The sequence below is a fragment of the Acyrthosiphon pisum genome, chromosome A3 (genome assembly GCF_005508785.2).
Source record: "Acyrthosiphon pisum isolate AL4f chromosome A3, pea_aphid_22Mar2018_4r6ur, whole genome shotgun sequence".
Classification (NCBI taxonomy): Eukaryota; Metazoa; Arthropoda; class Insecta; order Hemiptera; family Aphididae; genus Acyrthosiphon; species Acyrthosiphon pisum.
In genome coordinates, this window is record NC_042496.1 from 27,725,733 (window position 1) to 27,753,657 (window position 27,925).

The 27,925-nt window shown below is 40.2% G+C and overlaps 1 protein-coding gene across 1 annotated transcript; it reads right to left on the reverse strand.

Moving 5' to 3' along the window:
• Positions 1 to 7,900: 7,900 nt before the first annotated feature.
• On the reverse strand, positions 7,901 to 27,910 carry LOC100160703 (neurogenic locus protein delta). Its single transcript, XM_001943860.5, has 8 exons — positions 27,210 to 27,910; positions 22,607 to 22,873; positions 19,523 to 19,580; positions 16,520 to 16,795; positions 13,311 to 13,371; positions 12,366 to 12,690; positions 10,813 to 12,029; positions 7,901 to 8,698 (listed from the first exon to the last, which is right to left on the reverse strand). Exons 1-8 carry the CDS (start codon positions 27,267 to 27,269, stop codon positions 8,578 to 8,580), a joined length of 2,385 nt encoding a protein of 794 aa, XP_001943895.2. The 5' UTR covers positions 27,270 to 27,910; the 3' UTR covers positions 7,901 to 8,577.
• Between the last annotated feature and the right edge of the window lie 15 nt (positions 27,911 to 27,925).

Below are 27,925 nucleotides of genomic sequence, written 5' to 3' on the forward strand. Positions count from 1 at the left end.
CCATGCCCAGCCAAACCGTCCTCTAATCATTGCTACTACTACTTGTTGAGATTTTTTACATTGCTTAAGGGGTGTCCTGTGGCGATACGAGCCTCCGTTTTGCAATATTAAGAACCCATTTTTCTACTGTACATTATTTATTGGATAATTGTTTTAAACATTTCGATGCTCCTCGTTCAAAATCCGAACGAGTATAGGTTTTTCAGTTGTTAAATATTTATACTAAGGATACAATTCTTAGACAACGGTCTTAAAAAAATATAAATTAGATGTAATTGCAATATTTTAGGGCCTGAGAGTAGGTAATGATTATATTATATTATTATATAATACTTTGATCATTTTTAAAAATTATAAATACGTAGATCAATATCAATGTATAGTATTATAATTACCGCGTACAGCACAATACCTTTATATGTATATAATAATAAACGTATATATATATGTGTGTATGTACGTGTGTTTACGCAGTATAATAAATACGAACCTGCAACAATACGTACAACAGATCGTGTACAGCACCACACACAGACAGTCTCTCACCGCCGCCGCCACGATCTATGCAGTCTAATATTATTATGTTTTCCTCCGTACGAAAATCGTTTCGAAATTAATTACATTTTTTTTTCCACAACTCTCCACCGCCACCCCCCCCCCTCCCGTCCTCTAATCCTTCCTTCTCCGCGGTATTCCTACCGAGCGCGGTGCAGAAGACGACCGTAGGTGCGCGGTATATAATAATATAATATCATAGGTGTTTTATTTTTACCTTAAACCCTACACAACTAATTACACGACCGTATAATATATGTGTACACAAACCGCGTGCGTATAAAATATTATATATTATTTATATATGTTGTACGATGGTATATATAATATTATAGTTGCTGCGCTCGGGGGCACGCCCCCCGGCAATATAAATCTCCTGCGGGGCCGCCGGCGTCGCAGCACAATCCGGCAACCGGCTTTTTCTTTTTCTTCCTCCTCCTCCTCCTCCTTCTCCTCCTCTTCTTCTTCTTCTTCTTCTTCTTCGGCGATTCAACAACGTTCGTCCGTGGAAAAACTCGACACAACGAACGATCAAAGAGAGGAATAAGGGGGGGGAGGGAGTGAGAGTAAAAGAGAGATAATGAATTATCGTTTAAACGGAAAAAAAAACTAATATGAACATTTTCAAAAACATCGCGAACGATTATAATCTAATTATATTATAATCGGACCGTTCGCCGCCGTCCGTGTTGCGCTGTATAATAATAATAATAATAATAACGTACGCGTACAATATTTTATACGGTGCGCAGCGCACGAGTTTAATTAGGTATCGACCGCTTTGTTTTATCGTTATTAATTTTTTTTTTTTAGAATGTCATAAGACACGGCGCGGCGGCTGCTGCGGTATCCGTACAGTCGTTCCCACCCTCCGAGTGCTCACTGCCAAAAGGGGTGGTTCGCTATTCCAAATTAAAAATAATAATAATAATAATAAGTAATAGGTTACCGTCGTAGTCCGTAATCTCCTACCGCGAGTCATCGTCGGACGCGCCTTTTTTTCCGGATGATATAGGTGTGTCGCCGCCGCCGCGCGACCGTGAATCCGAAAATAAACTCTCTGCTTTTATACCACTGGATTTTGGAGGAGAAGAAGACGTTCACAACGACGACGACGACGATTATAATACGTTATAATAGTCGGTCGCTTGCCAAGACGCTTTTGCTCAAAAGCAACAACAATTACAATAAACAAATCCTCTCGACGGCAATTAGAGGAGTGGGATGCTACGCGTTTGTATATGGTGGGATGGCAAGCCCCTCTACACGGGATTATAAAATTGGTATGCATATTATATCTAATATCATATGGGTAACAGACATGTCAAGTCTTCCATAAAGTATTCCACAAAATTGAAAATATATTAAAACATAATATTATATTATAATGAGTTATGCCTAATGCGAGAAGTCCACAACCGTTGTCACTTCTTGTCATCGTTTTCGTGATTGGTGAGTAGGTACTGCTGACGTGCGTGCATCGTTCCCGCCAAATCGTTTTTCTTCCAAAATTACCGTTTGTGATATGATATCCATTATAGTCATAATTCTGGTTTTATCTAGTTAGTTATTGTAGTTGTTTTATGTTATTTTGAAAATTATATTTACGAAAATAGTACTTTTCCACCCTCAGCATTGTCCAATTTCAGTGGTTGCTTATGCAGATCAATAAATAATAAAATAGAAATTCGCATCTCAATATTAATATATTTTTAAACATTTTAATTTCAAGTGTTCATGCTGGGTGAGGGGATTTTTCCTATACTGGAATTTTCGTATCTCATAGTCTGTATTTAGTTCAACCAATATCCGTCGTCCGTACATCACTCTGTCCCGGAATGTCACTGTGGATCTCATTATAATCGAGTCACAATATAGGTAATTAATTATGCAATGACTGTACATATAATAGGACGTACTATACAGGAATAAAATATACTGCTGTTTAAAAGTATAATAATACAATTTAGACACGCGAAAACCGTTTCCTATCCGGCGATCGTTTGTGGACCATTTATATAATATGGAAAACTGCGCAGAAGTGTACACTTTTTATAGGCCACATTTGTACGGGTTACAATAAAACGAATTAACACGTACGAGAGTAGATATAACGTAATCGTGTAAAACGCGTTATTTCGACGATTTTCCCGTGGGACGAGCGTTGTTAAAAATAATTGTAACAAAGTAGACATACCTACGCTATACTTACCACGCACCGAAATAATATGATGATGAAAAATTATAATTAATATCATTTGTTTTTCTTATCGAATAGGAAACGGCGAAGACGCGACTGTTATATATAATATATATATTATATTATACGCGCACCGAACAATTGAAACGGAAAGGAATTAATACCCGCATAAATTATTATATGCCTATGGTATAACATTAATATATTATGCCTATTTTTTTTTTATTATATTATTAAAACCCGGTGGAATGTTATGCGCGCCGGGTGGAAGAGGACACGGACGGCGGTGCTGCGAGAGACGGAAAAATAAACAGGCCTAAAGAGTTGTAGGTTGTAGGTATAATATTATTATACGAGTGTTGTATACAGGACGATCCATTAATCATGCTCACCCCCATTATTTGATTTAATAATGAATTTGTTCAAATTTTTGAATTTTCAAAATATATTTAAAGCCGTAATTTCAAGTTCTTGAGATTTTTTATAGATTCCACTTAAGAGTTAAGGATATAGTGTCCTGTGGACCGTGACGATAATAACTTCAGTTTTTTAAATGAAAACTTCCCTTTATTACTGTAAACTATTTGGTGGATAATTATTTTCAAAATTTCGATGTACCTAATTCTAAATTCGAACGAGTATAGTTTTTCAGTTATTATAATGTTATACCAAGTACAATAGGCCGTAAAAATTATTTTACAAAAATATAAAATATATGTAAAATCATAATATTATCTATAGTTTATTTACTATAGTGACTATAATAATATTATACTTGGTCATTTGGACCATTTTCATAAATTTTAAATATTGATAGATTAATACTAATTGCTAAAATCTTAAACACAAAAGCTCTTGAGAATTTGATAATATAGTACACCGATTATTTTTGAAAAGTACAAAAATCCAACTATCGGAATAACTGCATATTGAAGAAGAACAAGGGGGTGAGCGCACATACTTGGTGAATCATGCTGTATATAAGCAGTTTAATGCGTACATAATAATAAAATTGTAATCATTCGGCACGATTTTTATCGGCGGAGACGACCGCGCGCAGTCTGCGAAAACAATAAAACGAAAAACTCACACGTGTAATTTCATAAGACTATAGTTATAGGTACCTATTATACCTATACTACCTCGGTATATACCGTGGCTGTTTACTCGTATCGCGTGCACACACATATACCTAAATAAATGTGTAATGATAATAATATTATTATTTGTACATCAATCCTGCCCATGTTTCCTCTGCACATCCTTTTCGCCAGCACGCCCCTCCCTCCGCCCCCCCCCCCTGCACACGCTCACAACTCGTCCAGAGCTGCTATTCAACGTGCGCCGTCGACCCCGCGACGACCGACGTCTTGGCGCGCTGCGGGACGTGCTCGGGACGACGACGACGATGGCAGCCGCGCGCGTTCATTATAATAACAATAATAATAATATTATAATATCGTACACAACAATACGATATCCGCATCGCGTGTATAATATCATTCGCCAAATTATACGTTTCCATAGCGAACGCACATTCCGGAGACCCGAGTTTCCGGTCTGCCGGTCGACGGTCCGTCTGTCTGCTGCTGACGGCGGCCTCCGCGCCATTCTATAGCAATATGTGCATAATATATACCTCGACCATATTATTATTATTATTATTATCATTATTATATTATAATAGCGCATCTAAGAAAATTCAAATTTTATATATTTTGGGCATTTTATTTGAACACGTATTTTCCTGTATTTATCTGCGTAGCTGTTATACCGCAACTACCTATATAGATTTACCTATATAGTAACCGACAGTTATTTAGCGACAACCTGCCCAGGTTAACAAATGTTATATTATTTTAAAAAAATTTCGTAATTTACCAGGGAAAGTAATATAATGCGAGCCCAACTGTGCCGACAAACCAAATCCCTGCAGGCTGTAACACGCATAGGTATTGTAGGTATACGTCCTAACCGCAGGAATATTTCCTTTTTTTTTTTTACAAGATTTTTCATTATAATTCTTAAATATCTGTTTTAAAGTGCTCATAATTTGGATTCGTGACACGAGCCGAATATTCGACCCTACTATAGTATTTTGATAACTATACTATATAATTATTCGTGTTGACGTGGAAAAGTGACGACAATTTTCCTTTTCGTGGTAAATCCCAGATTTTTGAGGTGAAAATATGCGTTACCGGAATTTGGTTTGTTAACAGTTATAGCTAAGGTAATTATAGCATAATATATAGTTGCTATTTTATATGCTGCATACTTTAAGTTTTATTGGTTAGACCGGCTATACTTATCTTATTTTGTCTTGTAAGTATAGATTACAAAACTGTCTTAAGATAACATAACGCAGTGTTCATCTATTATAGTAGGTAATCACAATAACAGAATTGAGTAAACATTTTTCTGGTTAGTATTTTTTTTTGGACAATCTCGAACACATAAGTAATAATATTCCGTAATATTTTTCTTTTTGGCTACGCCAGCCACCCCAATTTTAAAAATTACCACATTTTTGAAATTTTAATTTTGTGAATATTTATAGTTTACACGATATTCTCATAAATTTCCAAGTCAATAGTATTGACATTAATTCGTTACATACTTCTTCCCAAAAAATCAAAAAATACTTCAAATACATGGAAAGGGCCAGGCGGCCAGCAACAAGTCTCTCCCCGACTCCCCCTTAGTCCTTACATCTCTGATAATATATGAGCATGCAGTAATACATGATGCTGTGATCATACGTAAAACGTTGTGACGTGTTTTTTCAACTGTCTTCACGACGCCTGGCTGGCTGCAGCAGATTTGTTCGAGTCGCCCTATTGTAGAATTTCTCATTTTGTCGTGTTGTCTGGACTAGGAAGACGTTAACATATTTTACCATAGAATTTTATTTTAGGGTGTAATTTATTATACAATACGCAGTCGCTGGAAAATGCGGTATACATCGTACACAGTATAATTTATATAAATAATAATATAATATTAATATATTATAGTCGCCACGCGCGGTCTCCACTATATATATTATATCTGGTCCGGTTCCAACTATCGATTTGTCGAAATTCCTATTTTCAATGACGATATCGTCGTCATCGCCGCTGGAATCTGCGCCACAGAGGGCCGTCTAAATTTAGACGATTTTTTTTTCTTTCTCCGCAAGAAGAGGCTGCTAGAACTCTCTCAATATAATATATCTATATTATATTAGTAAGTCCAGGGCCACATTAAGCACAATGTATGAGCACAGTGCCTACGACTAACGACGGTGGGTGTGCCAGATTAACATGAGGCTCTATATAGGCACAGGGCCCACGACTAACGACGGTGGGTGTGCACTTGAGGCCGTACTTACAAACCAAAAAAAAAATCATTAATTAACAGAAATTCGATTATAAAAATCTGGGAACTCGCAGTAGTTACAGACGAAGGTCTGGTCAGCCTATATTTCTAAGGATATTTTAATAGGTATATATATTGTTATTAGTAATTTTACTATATAGTGAATATAGTAATAAGATAAGCCGCAGGTAGGTTTTACCAAAATTGTTACATATGCCCCTGCAGATCACTGTGTAAAGATTTCATATAAATGTAGCGTTAGGCCTCCCACAGCTTATATTGACACAAAAAGTATTTTGCACCTAATTCTCTGCGGGTGTCTCTTGGCCCTGCTATATAAAGCAAACGGGTAATTAAGTACCCCGGTTTTCGTTAAATCCCCCGTCGTACCATAATATTAAATTATATAAATATACAAACGGTGTTTTGAATTGAGGGTGGACGTGAGAGGATAGCTTCTTCTTTGCAAAAAAAATTATCAATGCGTAAGCAGGTACCCCTTCTGATCATATACTAATAATTTTTATATAGTTTTATATTATACTTAATTATATTTCTAATCAATCCATATTTTCCTATACACTTTTTCTCCCCCCTTCTAATTATTTCCCGAATTTCCCGCGGTGTATTATATCTAATGCGTGCAAGTGCTATTATACTTATACCTTCACGTCGATCCGGATGGGAGACGGCCGGCACTCCATACAGTCTATAATATTATCATAAACATACGAGTCGATTGTGCCGCGAAAAAAAGAGAACGGGGCCAGCCACTCTCCTCCGCGGTCGACCGCAATCGATCATCTCTCGTGTGTGATGATGAGTTTTCCGAAGAAAACTTCCGGTCAAACGCGGGCACGGGACTGGCAGCCGCCGTAAATGTAGGTGCGCATCGCATATCGCCGGAGGTTTGCGGTCTGAGAACGCTTATATTTATTACAATAATATATAATATTATAACGTAATAATATTCGTAATAAATCGAATAAGACGTGCAGCGGCGTCCGTCGCGACGGTAATTCGTTTCTGAGGTTTTTTCGATTCAATAAATCCAATTGCGGTGGGACGATATGGGTACCGTATGATAAAATATTGTTCGATCATTACGTTGTTATTATTATTATTATTATTCGTTTACGGTTTGTCCGCACGTTCCCGCGACCCGCAGCAGAATAGATATCGCACGAGATGTACCTAATGTATGATATTATTATTTTACTCGCGGTCGATACCCACAGCGGTCACCGGTCACTGTATTATAATAATATAATAATAATATCATTATTATATTCTTTGTGTACATGTGCAGCAGGGCACACCCGTTGCGAAAACGGCATCATTCCGCAGACCACAGCCGATCGTCGCACGTGCCCCCGCGGACAAGAGCACAACACCGCACGACGGAAACCTCAACGGTCAATAATCGGGAAAAGGAAACGATGATGAGTAATGGCAATAATAATATAGTGGTTTTTTTTTTTTTTGTTTTTGTTTTTAATCATTTGAAACAATCATTTATTAACAAAGGAACAACAATAATATATTTAAAAAAAACATTTAAATGAGTCAATTTAACAAATTTATTCACTGACGAAAAATAAATGATCGTTGTTTAGAATTGTAATTTAACTTATTTACACTTCCGATATTATAATATACAAACGAAGAATTAGGTTTTTTTTACAAAATACAGTACAAAATACTTAAGTATAATTTTTGTCTTACACGATTACGATATATATATATATATTTATATATATGTATAATGCGTATAATGTATATATATACCATAATACGCGTCTAACAACGCTTTTACTTTTAATTAATCATTACATTAATGTTTAACAAATAATTCGTCGTCCTAAAGACTCGCACAAAAAAAAAGTCGTATAAAAAACTACAAAATAATGACTTAGGGAATAAATAACAGGAACATGTTTTTTTTTTTTTTGTTCGACACATTAATTAAATTAATAATAATACTTATAATTATATGATTATAACAACAACAAAACGATCACAACGCCTTAGAGATCATCACCCTGGCTCTATTTTAAAAATTTTTTATAATGATGGGTATATTATATATATACATATATATATAAATAGATATATTGATTGAGATTAGAATACATTTCTTTTTTTTCAGTTGTCGACGTTTTTTACGGGTTTTCTTTTCTTTTAACGGATAGGGAATAATAGTTAAACAATATGATGAGGTTAGTAGGGTAGGGCGGGATTAGATGAGGGTGTTAGAGAAATAGATATATTAATATGTAAATGTAGTCTAATCGTAATATTACGGCGTAAGCCAGTCATTTTCGAATGTTTGTGTGTGTGTGGTGTGTGTGTATACAAATTGAGAGGGTCAAAAAAAAATGGACTGACAGATTCATCAAGAGGTCTACTTACAAAAAAAATAATATTTATATATATATAATATATATAACTTAATAAACAGTCTAAACTTGTGTGGCGAAAGAGTGTTGGTCTAAAATCATCGATTTCACGGCCGCTCTTTCGTACTGAAGCTGCTGGTGTATGTTGCGATGATAGTGGTGAGCTTTGACAGGCGATACCTCGCTGAAACAGAACAAACCAAAAACTTAATAAATACGTTCGTCGGACGGTGTGCACATATAAGGGGATTGTTGGAAAAGGAGAGTTTTTAAGGGTTGAATATAGGACATTTTCCAAGTGCATGCGGGTCTTGTAAATGTTGTGCGCAGTACCTAAGTGATCATTAATATCTGTGTGTGTGGGGACGGTAGAGAAAAAAAATATAGGAACCCTACAACCACACCGCATGTATACAAGTAACCACCTGCGAGCTTCAACGGTAAAGAGTACGTCATGCTCATTTTGTATATTGTTCCTATACATTCTATCAATATATTTTATAACGCGATATAACATGTGAAAACTGATTTTAATTCTTAAATATATGTCTACCGGACAGATCGATTATGCCATACGATTTAAGGTATTTTAAATTTAAATTTCGAATGATCAATATTTAAAATTTCAAACGTTTTAAGCATTGTATAGTAGTCGTGGAACGAAATATTTTGGAAAAAGTGACCAGATAGATCTCAAGCAGACGTAATATTAAATTCAAATCACTTTTCAATAGTATGATCGCATTACTAGCGGTGCAAAGGATCGACAAAAGATCGGTACACTTCGGTTGAAATAACTGACCGTTTGCAATCGCCGTAATATCGTAATAATGGGTAATAATATAGGCATGAGAAAAGACGCGGCGGCGTTGTGTCAAGTCACAGCGTTGCGGGCTGATATTATAAATGAAGTCCTCGACAATATAATAATATTAATATTATATTATTATTATTAGCCCGTTGTCGTATTGCGCCTAGTCATCAACACATTCACCGTCGGACCGCGGCTGTGCCAGACGACGACGACGACGAATAATAATAATTGTGTCTATCAAACACACTTCTATATATTATTATTACAGTGTATAACTCTATAACTGCAATATTGGGCTAGTATATAGTAGGTAGACGCGCATTATGTTATTATTTTGTACCTACCGACGCGCTATCAAGACATTCCGCCGCCGCCGCAACATTAAGACCTCACACACGTAATAATACGACAATACAATATTGTATTCGGCTGATACAATAGACACAGACCCGTCGTCGGTATTTCAATATAATGCATGTTTTATATACACACACACACATTCGGACACCGTCACCACCGCGCCCCGCAGAGACGTTTGTGGTGTTAAAGGATATATAAATACAAAATAATATAATATAAATGTGAACGAGTGAAGTGCGCTGCAGAGAGACGCTCGCATTACTCGAGGTCCGGAGAACACATACGCTCGCGTGTACCCATTAATACCTGTATGTAATATATTGTGCATTACGTTTTATTGTTAAACGATAACGTCATACGCGCGGTGAGCATATAATATATATGTAGACGACTCGGGAGGTTTGGAAAACTCATCGTCGCGGTCGAAACGCGTGTCATTACGGCGAGCGCATAAGGTTCGGACGACTTACATATACCATACAATATACATAATATATAGGCCTAAAAACGTTGGAACATGACGAGCTTATAATAATATATTATGATATATTATATATGCCCCCAAAAACGTTTCTTGCGCATGACAAAGAAAAAATATAAATAAAACATCATCATCATGAGAAAATATATTAGAAAAGGTTTTCTTTCCCCGGAAACTGCAGGTTGAAAAAAATATTTTCGCTACGCGTCAAACCAAAAACTTTTTATTCGAAGCCCGGAGGATAGGGACTACATCCTATATATATCCATCTATATATGATGAAAATATAAATTGTTTGAATAACAGAAGGGTGAAAACCCCGTTAAATACGTATATTATTGCCTCGCCTAAATCGAATTCTTTAAAATTATATAAATATATGATTTTGTATTTTAATCGAGTGTACTAGAAAAACCGTAAATTCTATACGCTGCTCGGTCGTTTTACTTAAAACGGATATGCAAATGTTATAAGAGACCGTATAAAAATTAAAAATTCACTGGAATTGGTGCCAATCGAATCCCCAAAGTCATCCAAGTATGCCTCCTACCCCCTAGCGTAGAACACGTTATTTCTTATTCTAGAGATCATCTTAGTATCATATGGTATGTTAGTACAATAATTTTTATGATATGATGCTTACTTATTTGTGTTGTTGCATTGGTTGGCGGCCGAATCGACCGATATGACAGATATCCTGCGGTCCAACGCGTTTATGGCGTCTTGTTCCTTGAACGACATCCGGTTTTGTCTGTCAGTGTTGAGCAGCTTCTGCCTCTGCAGTGACGACGACGACTGGGCCGGCGTCAGCGACGGCTGCTGCATCTTGTTGGGCGCGGCAAAGCACAGCGGTTCGGAATACACGTTCTCCCGGGCCGCGGCCGGCAGCGGGTCCCACGAGTTTCTGATGACGTGTGGATCGCCCAGCTTGGCCACGCTGTGTATCGAGTTCTGTTCATTTTGCATTCTCGCGTTATCGTCGGCCTTCTTCTGGTCGCGGCGCCGGCGGTTCTTCATGCACAACACCACCGCGATGGCGGCCAACACGGCCACAGGCACGGACACGGACAGCACCACCATGAGCACGCCGTTGACGGACGCTTGCACCATCTCGGGCTGTTCCTGCACCACCGCGGACACGTGCTTGGATCTGTCGCCCAGCGAGGTCGGCCGCTCGTCGGTGCAGTTGGCGCCCGTGTAACCGACAGGACACTCGCACCTGAAGCCGCCGTCACTGCCGCCGGTGGTCACGCATGTGCCACCGTTCGCGCACGGGGACGACAGTACGCATTCGTTGACGTACCGGCTGCAGTCCTTGCCGCCGAATCCGGGCCGGCACCCACACCGGAAGTCGTTCTTCAGGTTCTCGCATGTACCGCCGTTGGCGCACGGCTTGGCCACGCAGTAGTCTACCACGCTTAGACACAGGTCGCCGACGTACCCGGGCACGCATTGGCACCGGAAACCGTCAGCCTGCGCTTGGCACGTACCGCCGTTCAGGCAAGGGTTCTTCTGGCAGTGGTCGGGCAGGTGGCAGTGGGCCCCCGCGAACCCGGGTGCGCACTTGCAAGTGTAACTGGAACTGTCTTTGCTCGGCACGCACGTGGCCCCGTTTCGGCACGGGTCCGGCTGACAGTGGTTGGTCGTCTGGTGACAGGTCGGTCCGGAAAATCCGATTGGGCAATGGCACACGTACCCGTTGTTGTTGCCACCGGTTCCGGTCCCGTTGGTCTTGGCGGCGTTGACGCAAGTGCCTCCATTCCCGCACGGCGAACTTGCGCAGGCCGGCTGCGTGGACGTCTCGCATCTGATGCCCTTCCATTGGCTGGGACACGTGCAGCTAGAGACGGATCCGGTTTTCTGTGGAAACAACACACGAAACGTTTAGGACTGGATAATATATTATTGTAATATGCGTGTTTTGCTCATCGCAAACGGACAGCTGACACAGTACGAAAAATGCAACCCCTCCCACTCACCCACCACCTGGAAAATTTAGTTTTTTAGTTGTAAGTTAAACTTTAGTTTACTGACGATAACACTATACCAGTGAGTGATGAGTACACAACGATAATCATTTAACTTAAGCTAACATATTTTGTTGGTTCTACGTTTTTGCTTTTTTCACCCAACCCCTCCCTATACATTTCGATAGATTATGTGGTAATAATACAATGAAAATGATTCGACTCTCACCTTGCACGTACCGCCGTTGAGGCACGTCAGTCCAGTAGAACAGTCCATTCCTGGTTTGTTGGTCAGTCCCATGTCGACGTTGCACTCGGGCCCCGTATATCCGGGGGCGCATGCGCACGTGTACAGGCCCTGGCCAGTGTTGAAGCACGTGCCTCCATTTTTGCAGGGCGCGTGGTTGGTGCAGTAGTTCAGGTCCTGGTTGCAAAACATACCACCCCATCCTTCTTTGCACAGACACTGCCATGGTTTTTGGCAATAACCGTTCACGCAACCCGGATATATCTGACACTGGTCGCATCTGGCTCCTGTCCAGCCCGCGTGACATCTGCGGAAGAGAAAGAAAAACACGAGTTTTTAGCAATTGTCGTATATTGTTTTTGACGCTGCAAATATAATACATAATATACGAATCGAAGTTTGGTGGGCTAGGTGGTGTAGGTGGTGGTGGTAGTGGTGGTGGTGGTAGCTAAATGAAGGTACGCGAAGAGCGGGGGTGGGTGCGGCGGGGCACGGGAGTTCGAGAGACGCACGGAGGAAATAACGTTTAAATATTATATATTCTCGCCGCGCTGATTGAATCAGATAAATAGCCGCAGCACGATCGATCCATAAATAAACAACAGGAACGATATAGTGTATATACTCGTATATACATGATGATGACGGTGACCGGTTATGTGGGAGAGGTGCTGGGGTTAAGGTCGTCGGATATATGGATGGCCGTGAACCAGTCGGAGACTTTTAATTACCGACTCGAAAAAAATAAAAAGAATACTAATACTATGCATACGTATATAGTAGAGATATACAGCACGTATAAAACGGAAAAGCGACGGCACATAAATAGAAGACTTATGGACTCGTATATGTTTATATTATACTATACATAAAAGGTTCGCAGTATATAGATACGCGCGTACAATATTATATAGAGGTTCTACTCACTGGCAGGTTCCTGGAGTCATGCACGTTCCTTTTTTCTCGTCGCAGCCAGGTGCGCAGATCGCTGTAAAAAAAAAACAAAAAACGAATAAAAATTTAATTCAAAATTCAAAACGTTAAAAAAAAATTTTTCCACACACGCACACACTTTATGTTCAATAATATGCATGGTGCAATATGTGTACGCACACACGCGTGCGCGGTTATAATATATGATGTATTTATCGTTTGCATACATTGGAGCTTTATATATTGAATTTAATTTTTTTACCCCGAGACGGGAGTGGCGAAACCGGAACCCGGCAGATGTTGTCCGACTCGACGAGGGGCTCGCGTGGACGGTTTTTCGGCGTGTGTGCAGTTTAACATTATATATATTATTATATACTCTCTGGCTGCAGAGCTGCAGGGGGACAAGTGGCCGCCGCCGAGCGCGTTTTGCAGCTGCCACCCCGGGGCCAATGGGTTTTTGTTGTTATGTCAGACCCACACTATATACGCGCGTACATATAATACTGCACTGCTGCAGCACCCTGAATGTGTGTGTTTGTGTGTGTGCAGCGGACATATACAGCTATTGTTCCCCGCTGGGAAAACGCGGGGCGGCCATAAATCGCGGACGAGGAAAATTAAAATAATAATATGAAATATTAAATATCGTACGAATAGGTGATGCAAGCGAAATAGGACGGTAGTGATGATGACGACGGTGATATTGCAGCAGAGTACGACAACGACGATAGCGGCCAAGAATGTCGGCGGCGGCGACGGCGGATAACGCGCGCGCCCGCGCCGCACAGACTTAATGCGATTTTCGTGACCGGTCGGCAAGAATTTTTTTATATACGTGAATAATAATAATATATATATATATATCATATATATTATATATCTGTTTGCTGATCTTGTTTCGAAACGTTATGAATGGCGACAAATTGCACGGGTTCTGAAACGTAATTACTCTCTTGTGGGATCCGCCGCCACCGCCGCAATCGCGGGAGAGAAATACAATATAATATGTAATGTATAATATATAATAATATATAAATAAATGACACGAGGAAGGAATCGGAGATGGACGAGAGAGCGAGAGAGAGGAGGAAAAAAAAACGAAAACCGGTAACTGGATATACAGAAACAATGGCGTTTAATAATCGTTCGTATAAACGGTTCTGGTGGTCGACGGCGGAGGAGCGGGCGAAGCGATCGGGACCGACATCAGCGGCGGCGGGTAACCGATACCCACCGTGTAATTACAGGCTATCTCTTCGGATCGTCTCTCTCTCTTTCTGTGTGTGTGTATATGATTATTGTGTCACCGGTTATAAGAACTCGTGTGCGGCGGCGGTAGCCCCAGTGGTCGGAAACTTTTGATCGTCAGTCAGCAGTGAGTTTTCGCCCAAAAACTGTCTACGACGACCGAATCAATCGGCGGAACGTTCCTATTGTAGAAGAGATGTGGTCGAAAATGATTGCGATAATATATTATTATCGTGGGGGTCGTCGTTTGTCCGCGGAATCGAGAAAGAGTCGTAAAACGCGACCGAAATTCGCTCGTAAAAAACCATCACCAGTCACTCGCATCGCCATCGTCCCCCCCCCTTCCTCCGACCAACACAGCCACCGACTCCTATACCGAATATGTAATTATTGTCGTCGTCGTCGGCCGTGATTTATTAACGTCGCACATAAATAATACATTTTTTCCTATATAATATTATATTAATAACGTATTCCGCGCGTACGCACGAGAAAAAAAACTGTCGCGCGCGATGTGAGTCATGTATGCTCGTACGGTATTTTTTTATTATTATTATTATTATTCGTGTGTAAAACAAAAGGAGCGTAATATAAAGAGATTGTGATCGGCGGCGGCGCGGCGTCGAGGTATGTATGCCGGTCGGTCGCGGCCACGGCCGCCTGTTTGGGAACCACTGAGCGCATAACAACCTGACAGGCACACACGGCGCGCGAGAGAAGCCCATAGCTATGGAACGAACGTTACCGTGGGAACCTGGAGGACTACCGGAGCGGCGGCGTGTCCGAGAGACGGAACCACCACTGCCCGTGCACAAAAGGACTGGCAAGGCAACGACGACGGCGGCGGCGACGACTACTACTACTAAGACTACTACTACTACTACTACTACTTCTTCTTCTACTACTACTATTATTAATATTACTACTGCTGAGACGACGACGAGAATCCGCGCGACGGAAGGTTGACCGGAGCGACGGCGGCGGCCCGTCGCCCGTCCGACGATGGACGGGACGACTACAACGCCACTCATCATCATCATCATCATCATCGGATACCGATAAATTATACATATAAAACGCACGCCGGACACAACCACTGCTGCACGGCACGGTTAATTTTACAATTTTCCTCCTCCTACTCCTCCTCCTCCTCCTCCTCCTACTACTTCGTAATACCATTATTATTATTATTATCGTCATCGACGAGCGGGGTACAACCTATTATCTCGTTATTATTATTATTATTATTATTATCATCATCGGACACACGTATTAAAACGCATATTATTACATATTATATTATTATTATTTTTATTATATGGAGAGAGATCGGTGGCGTGGAAGAAGGCAAAACAATGAAATCGCGTCCGCGCAATCATAGTATAATATTTTTCCCTTTTTATTCTTTTTAATTAGTTACTCGCCCCGAATGAAATTTAATTTCGAAACGTAAAATGCACCGCGCGCATATAGGTACACCTATAAACGTCCTAGGAGGGTCTCAACGACCGACGAAAACACGCCTCCGTCTCGCTTATATAACCAAACGCGAGTGGTAATAACGATATAAAAATAATTTAAACGCGCGCGCGTATGATGCACACGATTGCACGACCGCGGTAACAACACGGGTTATAATAAGTCTATAGGGACGGGTCGATCTTCAAATTTGTATATACTTGGTATTTTCCCGAACTGTTCGAAATCAAACTCCAACTCGAATCCATTATGTACATTTTTGAATTTTCAACTTAAAATTTAAACAATAGACAGTATTCTAGGATACGGCTATTTATACTTGAAAAATATATAAATTATGCTTATGATATTATAGTAAATAATATAATATTGAACTTTGCATTTATCGATCTGTTCGAGAACCCATCGCATAGTTTTACAACAACAAACTATAATCATATTATGACTATTACAAATTTGCATTAAAAACGTACCTTTGCTGCAATAGCTACCAGTCCAGCCGGGCATGCATATCATGTCTCCGTCGTCCGAGCACAGGTAATGTCCGAAGTTGTCATCCCTGGGCCGACAGAATTTTGCGCACCCGTCGCCGTGATAGTTATCCTCACACCGGACCCTGTGCTCGTACACGAGTCGCGATCGGACGCCGCCGGTCGATCCGGCGTATTCCTGTTGCACCCATCCGTCGCTGAGTTTCAGAAACCGTTGGTCCGTGATCCGCGTGATCAGCGCTGAACCGTTGGTAGTTCCTGCAAGGGAAAGAAAAAAACCAGTCAGTTAAATTGTAAAGGAATAAAAATAGAATAAATGGTACCAATTAAATTTAGAAGAGGTGGTGTCAAACGGTCTCTATATCATATCATATCTATACATATTTTAATGTAAATAATTAAGGAGGCGATAACGATAAAATGTCTATTTCCTATAATATACAGATATTATAGTTTCTTTTAAGTGTTCTTTCAAAAACAATCACCGTTGAACGACAAGTTTCAGTCGTTTAATTTTTTTAAACGGTACGAACTAACTTTTCAACGTACATTTTTACAATGCATATTATTTTAAGGCATTTGAGATTTTTTTTGCGATTTTTTAGGGTTTAATAAAATCGCAGACATAATATAATGATAAATAAAAATATTTACAATAAAACAATGTGTCGTGTGTAGTAAAAAGTATTCGGTTCTCATATATGTGCGAGCTAGTGTGTGTGTGTGTGTGTGTGCACTGTGTACACGACGAACGGGAGGAGGCGCCGGCGGACGAACGCGGCAGACACGTCGGCAGAGGCACCGTGGGAGAATAAGACGGTCACCCACCGCCCAACAATTGGTCACACACACACATACGCGCGCGCGCACACATAATACCTATACACGCACACACGCCGTATGAATGCTACGTGCCTACCGTTTTCTTCGGCCGTTTCTAACGTCCGAATAAAATGGAATAATAATAATAATAATAAAGAGCCAATACAGCACACAAACAACAAAGTGATTTCGACTCTCCAATAAGCCACGAGGCGGCGGCGGCGGCTACGGATATTATATTATTATATATTTTATATCGATATAATAATAATGATGGAAATATTTTGAAAATGACGTGTTTTCGGTGTCGTCGTCGATGCGCGCAGCATCCTCTCTACGACGACGTATTATTTTCGACGTATATAATAAACGTTTCCGGGGGCCCGGAATTCCTATCATTTCCGCCGATTTCCGTATATATTATTTCCGTGACGAGATTATTTCTGGACCCGTCGTATTTTATATGTCTCGCGCGGGGATGCGAGACACCGCGGGGTCCGGGGCTTGGCTCGGGATCAAAACAGAAAAACAAAAAAAAAATACAAAAATACAAACCCGAGAAACGACGAAATAAAAGGTCTATTATAAAATACGCGTATATCGTTGGAAAAGGGTGGCGGGGGAGGGAGGGAACGGCAAGGAGACGGCTTCTCGGCGACGGCGGGGAGAGAGAAAAGAAAAGAATTCCCGTCGACGACGACGTCTGGTCCGGATTTTATTCAACGACAAAAGCGTTGAAATTTATGCGCTTCGCGATTACCCTGCCGCCGCCGCGAAGAATACGACATGCATTTTTTTCCACTTTTTTTTGTCCAACGGAGCACACACAAATCACACAAAAGAACACGGGAACGCGCGCGCCTATATATATTTTTATACATTATACGCATACGCGAGATGAATTTTAAGAATAATTGTATATACGCCGCCGCCACCCTTTTCGATTTCATCCTACGGCGTTCGCCGTTTCGCGAGCCAAACGATTTCTTCCCATGCGATTTCGTCGCACCAAAAAATCCGAAGAATTATTATTATATAATATTATGTATATACGCACGCACATGACTATTCGAGACGAATGCGTATATACGGGGACGGAGCCAACACATACACACACACTTCCCCATCCACCGACGTCCGGAGTTTTTTAATTTTTAGTTTACCGCGCCGCTATATGGCAAACAAAGATAAATAAACAATAACGCTGCAGCAGTGTGTATATATAATAATATAATATTATGTAATAATAATAATAATATATTACTCAATCGTAAAAAATTTAAACGTTTACGCTTTTTTTCCAGAATAAATATTGATGCACAAACAGGCACCACCACCACTACCATACAGATCTTATCAAAACGCACGACGATGTCGATAAGTCACTTTGGAGCGGCGGCGTTTGAGTCACCGCTGGAGTAGTACACGATATTATTATTATTACTATTATTACTATTATTATATATACGATAAAATGTGTTTTCACATGTGCCGTATACTACACGAAGACGGCGTATTAGTATTATTATTATTATTATTGTGCCGGTCGTCGTTAATATAAAACAGCCGAGCTGAACCGGAAATAAGAGTAGGTAATTAAGACATTTAAATTCACGAGAGTAGTTTGTGTCAAATCTTTGTCGTCGTCGTCGTCGTCGTGCAGTGCCAGCGCGCTTACGGACTTGTCGATTTAATGTCGTGTTTTTATGAATGGAACACGGCGGGTCCAAGGTCGCCAATGGCCGCGATTTTACTATAATATATACACGTATATTATTATTATATGTACCTATATAAATGTACGCGCGTACGACTCGTGGGAAAACGGATACACCGAACAGGTGTTGTTTGTGACTTGTACAGAAGGGTAGGACACATATATTTCGAGGGCGTGCGGAGGATCGTATAGGGTTTCTGGGTATATAGACCCAGATACTCACACACAGCACAGACGACCCTACTGACTCAGAAACATAATATTTTTTTCCGACATTTACCTACCTACGACGCATAATAATAATAATAATATTATGTATACGAGATTACACGCGGCCGAGCGCGCACCAGATAATCGTAAAATTAAAACGTAATACATGGGTAGGTCTTGTCCTAAAGTAAACCGATTCGTTATCGTTAAAAAATATAATATAATATAATATGTACCTGAATTTCTTGCAGACGACGGTTCGTGCCACGCTTCCACGATGAGTGAGAACGTACCCTGTAAACAAACGAAAAGAAAAGAATTAACGACAACGTTTAAAACGAGAATTATTTTAGAAAACCATACAACATTATCATTTATCACATTAATAATATTATTTTGTCGTTTAAGCCACATGATAAACGTCATATTATTATAGCATGACGCGTGCGTATTTGATAATATTGTACTATCATAATTCATTATTATTATTTATTATTATTATCATCACGAAGTACCATCGTGGTAGGCGGTATCGGTTATAAATCGATACCGGGGTAAATTATGCAAAGAAAAAATGATTAAAAAAACCCAATAATTTATCGCATTGCTTACAGGAATAGCCCGCATGCAATAATAATGTTTGTGCATAGTTTCTCGATCGTGTAAACTGTTAACGGAGTACAATCGTCGTCGGTTTGGCGTGCATCGCGCGCCACAGCAGACGACCATAAAAATAATAATAATAATGATGGTATCAAGATAGTATATAATATTATATAGTGGGCTTATTTGAAGTAGTAGTATACATATATAGCATTGAAATAACTATTGTGATTCTTTGAGGTTTGTTTCGGGACAATAAAAATAACGAAGAAAACCTATCCTTTCTCACATATTATTATTATTATTATTATTATTATTATTATTATTATTATATACAGAGAGGCACATTGACAAGCAGCAGTCTACAGGTAAAAGAGATCCTAATAATAATAATTCCAATAATGAAAAGATCGATTAATTTTTATTCGTCCGTACAACACACGCCCATTGCGCGCGGCCGCAATTATTTTAACAATCGGATACCCTCTAATTGCCAGTCGTGTGACAGGTAATCTCGAAATATTTCCGAACCAATTAAAATATCCACCTGTATTATAGTTGTAGACGATGATGACTTTCAAAGGAGGAACGGGATAAAAAAGTAGCGCCAACAGACTGACTGACTGACACACACACACACACACACACACACCACAGAGAAGGAGAGAGAAATATATCGTAACGCACTCGAACTCGTTTTCCCCGTGTACTATTATTATTTATTACTATTATTATTATTTATTGTCGAATGGAGACGAGCAGTGGCAAGTATCTGAATTCGTGCCATATGGGAGATGAAGCGCGTAAGCCTATCGATTTCCGTCTATATATATATTATTACATTATAACGAATGCACCCCTTCCGGCTTCCTCAACTCCCCGTGGAAATCGGTCAGCTTCCACCACCCGAACATAATATCAAATGGACCGCAATGCCGCAGTGTATTATTTCCCCAGTGGGATGACACGCGTGAGTCACATTGCTGCGGCAGCAGTTAATCCTCCCTCCCGCAAAGCTCTTGAGCTTTAAGCGGATATTATCTATTATATTATTATAATACACGTCAAATCATTTAATCGAACGAAAAATCGTGGATTTTAACGAGTAGGCGTTCCGTCCAAGGAGAGCTACTAATTTTCTAGCACGAAATAAAACCAGTTTTAATCAATAGTGCGTGATAAGATCTAATTAAAAAAAAATCAAGCGTATATGTATATAAATAAATAAAATAAAAAAATAATAAAACGGGAGCGATTTTAACATATACAATATTCGAAACTGGTATTTATGACATCAAATGTACAGAGAAATACACGAATGGAAGTTAGTTTCCCAGTGTGTTTATCGTGTATTCTACCTATATATAATAAAATATACGTCTGATGTCTGAAGAATATTACGAGAACGGAATAAAAACTCCCATAATTTCTACCGTTCCTGACAGGTTTTGATTTCACACTCCCTGGGTATCTATCTCCGGCGCACCGAATCGCACGGGTACATTATTATTATAATATTATGTACGCGTCTCGTAAAGGGTTTTTTCTTCCGTCCGTTGTTAGCATTTTTGAAGGTTAAGGTCGGTCCCTGGGACGTAACGGTAAAACGGTCCGCAGCCGCGCCGGGGAGGATTTATTATCTCCGATTCCGCTACCCCTAAACGCGAACATAATGCGTATGGGCATAGGACGGGGTGCGGCACACAAAAGAAAAGGCTTCTGGAAAAAAACGTACATAACATACAAACACGCGACGGTACAATGATATAGTATATATATATATTTCAGCAGTAATCCGGCGTGATGAACCCCGACGGCGGATACCTATCCCGTCATATACCGGAGCAGGTCAACCCTTTTGTTGGAATTCAAGACAAGACAAGATCTCTCGAATATTTATGCGCGCATATCCTATACATAATGGTATATAGTGTGTGTGTGTGCGGGCGCTTACAATACGCACGGTATGTGTGCATAATAATATATAGATCCCATTTATCTTATCCCTCCGGTTTAATAATATAATATTATAGGTTTCCTGTGGCGAGACGAAGGAGGAAGCGACCGGCGATATAATATTATAGCACAAGACCGTCGCCGTGTCGCCGTCGCCTTCTCTTCCTCGTTCCGTACGATATTATTATTATTGTGTTTGCTCGCGGAAACGTTGTGTACGTGCGTACACGTATTATACACACGTACCTCAACAATACGTTGGAGCAAAGAGATATTATATAGAAGTTATACGAGGTAGGGCTGGGATTTCAATGCTCGTTGCCTTTTTCTTCTTATAATGCTAGCTGACGTATGATGATCGTCGTTTTGGTACAAATTTCTCTCAGGTCTTGTCAAATGGATTACTTACACTGAATTTGATTTTGGATTTTTACGAGTATTTTTAGAAAAATATAATTTCAAAATTATAACGGAATTTTGTTATGTTCTATTACATCGCCAACGCAAACAATTGAAATGTAACGAGTCATGCATTTGATATTCCTAACTTAACACTTTTATTATGACCAGTAAACACAAATAAAATGTAACAATGTATCACCAAATTACTACAGTGCTACTAGTATTTATATCATAGTCATAGTTTTTTTTTTTTTTTTAATGCATTATACAAGTGGGTTCATATTAATAAAAAAATTTAGGGCATTAATGCTATTTCTATAGGTATAGTTATGAACATAATAAACGTTGTATATTCTTACCGGCCATGTGAAATTGAAGTGGAACGCTATCGGTGTGGCGTTGGCCGGGAGCGTCAGGCTGTTCTCGCCAAGCACAGGCGTGACGACGTCACCGAACGTGCAAGTTGAGTTTACGTTTATGTTGGTCTCGTAGTGTTTTAGACAAGCTCGGAACTTTGTCCGGCACGGCGTGCCGCACACGCCGCCGCAGCACGAGCCAGAAGCCTCTCTGCCCAACTCGTTGCTGAACGATTTTATCCGCAGCTCGAATACGCCGTTGCAATCCACCTATATAGACAACACAGATGTTTCATTAAATATATTCTATTAGCATACTATTTATTTATTTTATTTCCAAACAACATATCGTCTCGCGAAAATACGCGACCGCCGTACGAAAACGAACGCGTATAAACGGTCATAATAATAATAACAACAATAATAGGTATGTGTCACACTGTCACACACGCATTATGCGGAGGAGAGTCCGCAATCGTTTTTCACAATCGACGACGTTAACGCCCAACGGGTAAAACGGAATACGCGCGCGTACAGTAATAATAATGCGAGAAAAACGCATACTCAGGCCACGTCGTTATATATTATGCGCAATGAGCTGGCGACAGAGTTACGACGCGTCGACAGGTGGTGTTGACGTTGACGAGAGGACATAAAGGTCGTCTCCGCTCAAAGGATGGCAGCAGCGGCGCGAGCCAAAACAATGGGTGAAAGCGCGACTACCTAAAACGGAATGTCCTGTGCACCACGTACACGCGTGTTGCCCGAGGATATCAATATAACGAATGGTGACGGTGACGAGGGTCGCCTGCCCGGAGACCACGAATAGTGGCTCAAAGGTCGCAAGGCGTAATGTGACAACAGTTCTGGAATTTTATTTTTATTTTTTACCGGGTACGGATGCATTTTCATTCTTTTTCCAGTAAAAGAAACCATAAAGGACCTATGGAATGGAATGGACTGGCTGAGATGGCCAACATTATAAGAAAAGAGATGACATACGCTTAAGATCCTGTCACATGCGCGGGGGGTGGTATGGCTGTCTCTCCTCTTTACAGTATAACAATAAAATATTATTGGCACTACAAAAGAAACCAACTGCATGCACCTCCGCGCGCGTCTCGGAAGCGGAAAAGTTGCCGATACGAAATCCCCGGACAGGCAACGGCGGATAGAATATTAATATCGTGTACCTAATATGAAGTGGCGTTCGAAGAAAACGCGAATAGCCTGAGAACACGCGAATTTTTTTTCTCTTCGTCAGCGTGAACCTACAACTATACTACACACACACACACACACACACACACACAGACAGACACACACGAACAGCCCTCGCCGAGTGTAACACGTATGTAGGTGAAAAAAATTGTCGTCTACGAGCGTGATGATAATATACCGCGGTGGCGGCGGCGCTTCGCTCGGCGGTAACCATACTTTTATTACGTGCCGAGTATTATATTATTATCGTCGTGTAGACTCGCACATAATATATGTATACGTGCGTGCGTGCGTGTCCTGTACGAAGCGCATTTCTACGATATACGATCTCACACACACGCCACAATAAAAGTATGAGGCCGTTTGGAAAACGCGACGACGGCAGTAGGTACGCATTTTTCTGGTTTTGATCGTTTTATATTATAGAGAGGTGTGTGTGCGAACGACGACGCGTAATCGTAATTTATTGGGCATAATATCATACGCGTTTATTATTGCCATTATATTATTATTATTATTATTATGTTAGACCAGAAACCAGAAATTCCCTTGCAGATCGTGGCGCTGGGCGGTGGTATATAGCAGCTATCACATACACCTCTAAATAGGTTCGGGTAATTAACCGCATAACAAATCGTACACGTTTTACGACATTGTATGTATATATTAATACCGTTATGAAGAAAAAGTATTCGTCAATTTTATTTTATTTTTCTGATTTGTGTTCTATTAATTAATTAATGCATCAGAAACCGATATCGTACTTATTATTACACGCCGTGGTGGCTCTATTGAATTGTTGATAATTATCATAAAAAACCTATCGATTGTCAGAGGTTTTGCGCGGGGTAAATAAATTACACCTATATAATAATAATATAATATTATGCGATTTACTCGTTGTTTTTATTATTTTACATCACAAGTTTCTATAAGGTGTACGGATGGCCTACATAACACTGCGGCGGCCACGTACGATATTATTATTATTATTACTTAGGTATATTGTTGGTACGCTATTATATTGTCGCTATACTACCACGGTGTCGTTTCCCGACATCATCGTTATTTATTTGATTTTCAACAAATTTCATCGCGCCCCCGATGTTCTTTTTCGTCCGTATAATATAATATTATTATAATCGTCGCCGTCGTCGTTCTCTAAATTCTGTATGATGACACGCGTCTTATTCAGCCGACAACATCATGACATAGGTTAAAGACGCGCGAGTGTGTTACTGCATTTTATAAAAGTCATTCATTCCAAACAAAAAAAACAATAATAACCAATGACTCGACACGTTTAAAGTTTCTTTTTATTTATTTATTTTTTTTCTAATAAAGTTAGGTAATGCGCTCATTGTTAGAGCCACTCGTGTTTGTAAATATACCGAAATACGGTTTTTTCTTTTTTTTGTTCCATACACACAACACCGCCGTCGTCCTTTCGATTCGCGTTTTGCAACAACCGCGGCAGGGCCAGCAACACAACGAGAGTACTACCGAGAGACGTCATAATCACTCGTTGACTACGACTAAACATTATCATTTAACGATGATGATTACATTATTATTCCATCGCCCCCGCATTCCGATTCGCAGTTTCCCAGACGATGGAGAAATCTCAGACGCGGCCGAGATAATAAGGAAATTAATAAGGCCCAGCTGCCTACTCCTAATAGACTGATCGGGACACCACTGTCTTGTTTTAAGCACAGATTCCTGTAATATTCTATGCTAGATTAGCAACTCAGAATAAAACGAATACAAAGTAATAATTATTGAAGGTGGTGTTTGGTTTGGAAAAATGTTTATCCATAAAAAAATGTAGGCTATTAAGATGTAGTTGTGCAGAAGTCCGTGGTCCGAAGAGAACGTTAGATAAAACACTAGGTAGTTGTTATGAGTTTAGTGATAGCCATATTTCAATAGCTCTCCCCTTCATCTAACACAAGTCATTATCGATGGGTAAGGCCCATCCGTTTCTTTATTATCTGTGCACACCACGCGTCGTATGCCTTATCTGCGGCGGCTAAACTAATAAGTTCGAACTGAACCAATAGTTGACGTCCAAACATAGAACAATATTGTCGTATGGTTCGGGCAATGGTCATAAATTAATTGTTTGGTAGTACGACGGGGGAGCGAAATATCCAATCAGCACTCAGGTAATCCCATCACTTCACCCCCTTCGTCAAGCACCGATAACGACCGCGACAGTTCCGAGAAGAGACAGAATTACTTACGTCGAGTTAGGCACTCGAACATAACAATAATATCCGACAACGGCGTCGTTACTTGTTATCACGAGCTAAACAATATTATTATATTAATAATAACGATTAAATCATTATATAATTATTATAAACAGAAATTAAAAACGAACTCCACTCTACAGTCTGTGGCCGGACGGTCGGCCACCACGGATGGTCTATAATACTGTGATGGGACCGCCGCGCCGACGACGACGGACTTTATGGGGTATTGTTATTATTAACACTCCTAGCCCGTAAAATCATCGAAAAAGCGATAGTTATAAAAAAAATAAAAACTATCATATTATACTAACACACGCGTATCACATCGGTTATGACGATACTAATATGTGTATATGTATATTTCTATGGACGGGGAAAGATATAAATAAAACGGAACGACGAGGCGATGAGGTGGAGAGGAAGGTACGTAGCGCGCGTGGGGAACGCGAGACCGTATATATGTCAGCGGACCGTATTATTATTAAAAACCGGGTTATGGGCATCTTTGTTTAATTATATTTTATACCGGCCGTTGTGTCGGGTTGACGTTGAACAGGAGGATTTTAACGAGAACAGTCGTCCGCAGCTAGACGAGACGAAAGGAATTCGTAAGTATTATACTTGATAATAATAATAATAATTAATTGCCGTCGTGACGACAACGATGCGTTTCGGACGCGTGTGCGTTATGATATTATTATTATTATCGGGATTCGGGACGTCGTCGTCGGCGTGCTATCGTGCAGTGATGGACGACGGTCGGTCCCGTGGTCAGAGCGAGTTTTTGGCATACCTACCTTTACCATCGTGTATTACCGCGACCGAGGTTGTGGAATAACGACAACAACGACCGACGAGATTTCGTGTCAGATTTATTTTCGTCACTCTCGGCAGTCGGCGACAATGATATTATTAATATTATGATAATAACGTTATTGCGGGTGGAGGGGGGGCACGACCCTCGTCGACAAAGATGACGACGACAACAATCTATCGGTGTGGTCCTCGTGGGAATATCATGATAATAATAATAACGAGGATCCGAGGAGCGCAAAAAAAATGTGCACAATAAGACTGTTTGCGATATTTTATTGTAACAATAACAACATATATAAATTTCTACTTACGTTTGTAACGACGAATGTGATGATGCATACAATGCAATACAGACACCACCGGTACCGCATGGTCGTCGTCGTCGACGCACAGCGCACTGATAACGGCGGACGCGACACTTGTGTGCGCGAAAATGATATTTCGTTTTATTCTCGGAACACGCGGCGAATATCCCGCCGACTTAGGACTTAGACGTTTTCCGGAACGCGAGTACGTGGAACGCAACACATCGCAGAGAACACACTTTGGCGAAATTCAGTGACGACGCGCACACGGTCGGTTATTATTATTATTGGTTATGATAATAACAACAACAACGATGGTAATATTCAGACGCGGGCGACGAACACCCGTGGTAGACACGATAAAAACGCACTTTTAATAAATAAATAATATTTATAGGTATAAAATTAATTATCACACAACACAATTAATAGAGGAGGTAATAATAAATGTGATATAATAATTCATGTGTACACAAACCGTATAAAATAATGAAAAAAAATTTTCAATAATAATAATAATTATAAATAATTTACGTTACGAATGTTCGTTTTATCAATATGATATAATATTCGTGTAGCCGGTGGATAAAACTACGATAACGCGAACCACTGAGACACGGCGCGGAGTAGCAAGAGAGACGCGCGAGCGCTATCGAACGGTCGCGGATCGACGACTGTGGCGGACTGACGGTGTGACGGATACGAATATTATACGATACCGG

Bases quoted from the DNA above. Each gene is read 5' to 3' on its own strand.
- LOC100160703 (XM_001943860.5), bottom strand. From the start codon at position 27,269: ATGCGGTACCGGTGGTGTCTGTATTGCATTGTATGCATCATCACATTC. The intron at 19,581-22,606 runs GTAAGAATATAC...GTTTGTTTACAG, and splicing joins ACTTCAATTTCACATGGCCG to GGTACGTTCTCACTCATCGT. The intron at 13,372-16,519 runs GTACGTTTTTAA...TTTTTTTTACAG, and splicing joins TGGTAGCTATTGCAGCAAAG to CGATCTGCGCACCTGGCTGC.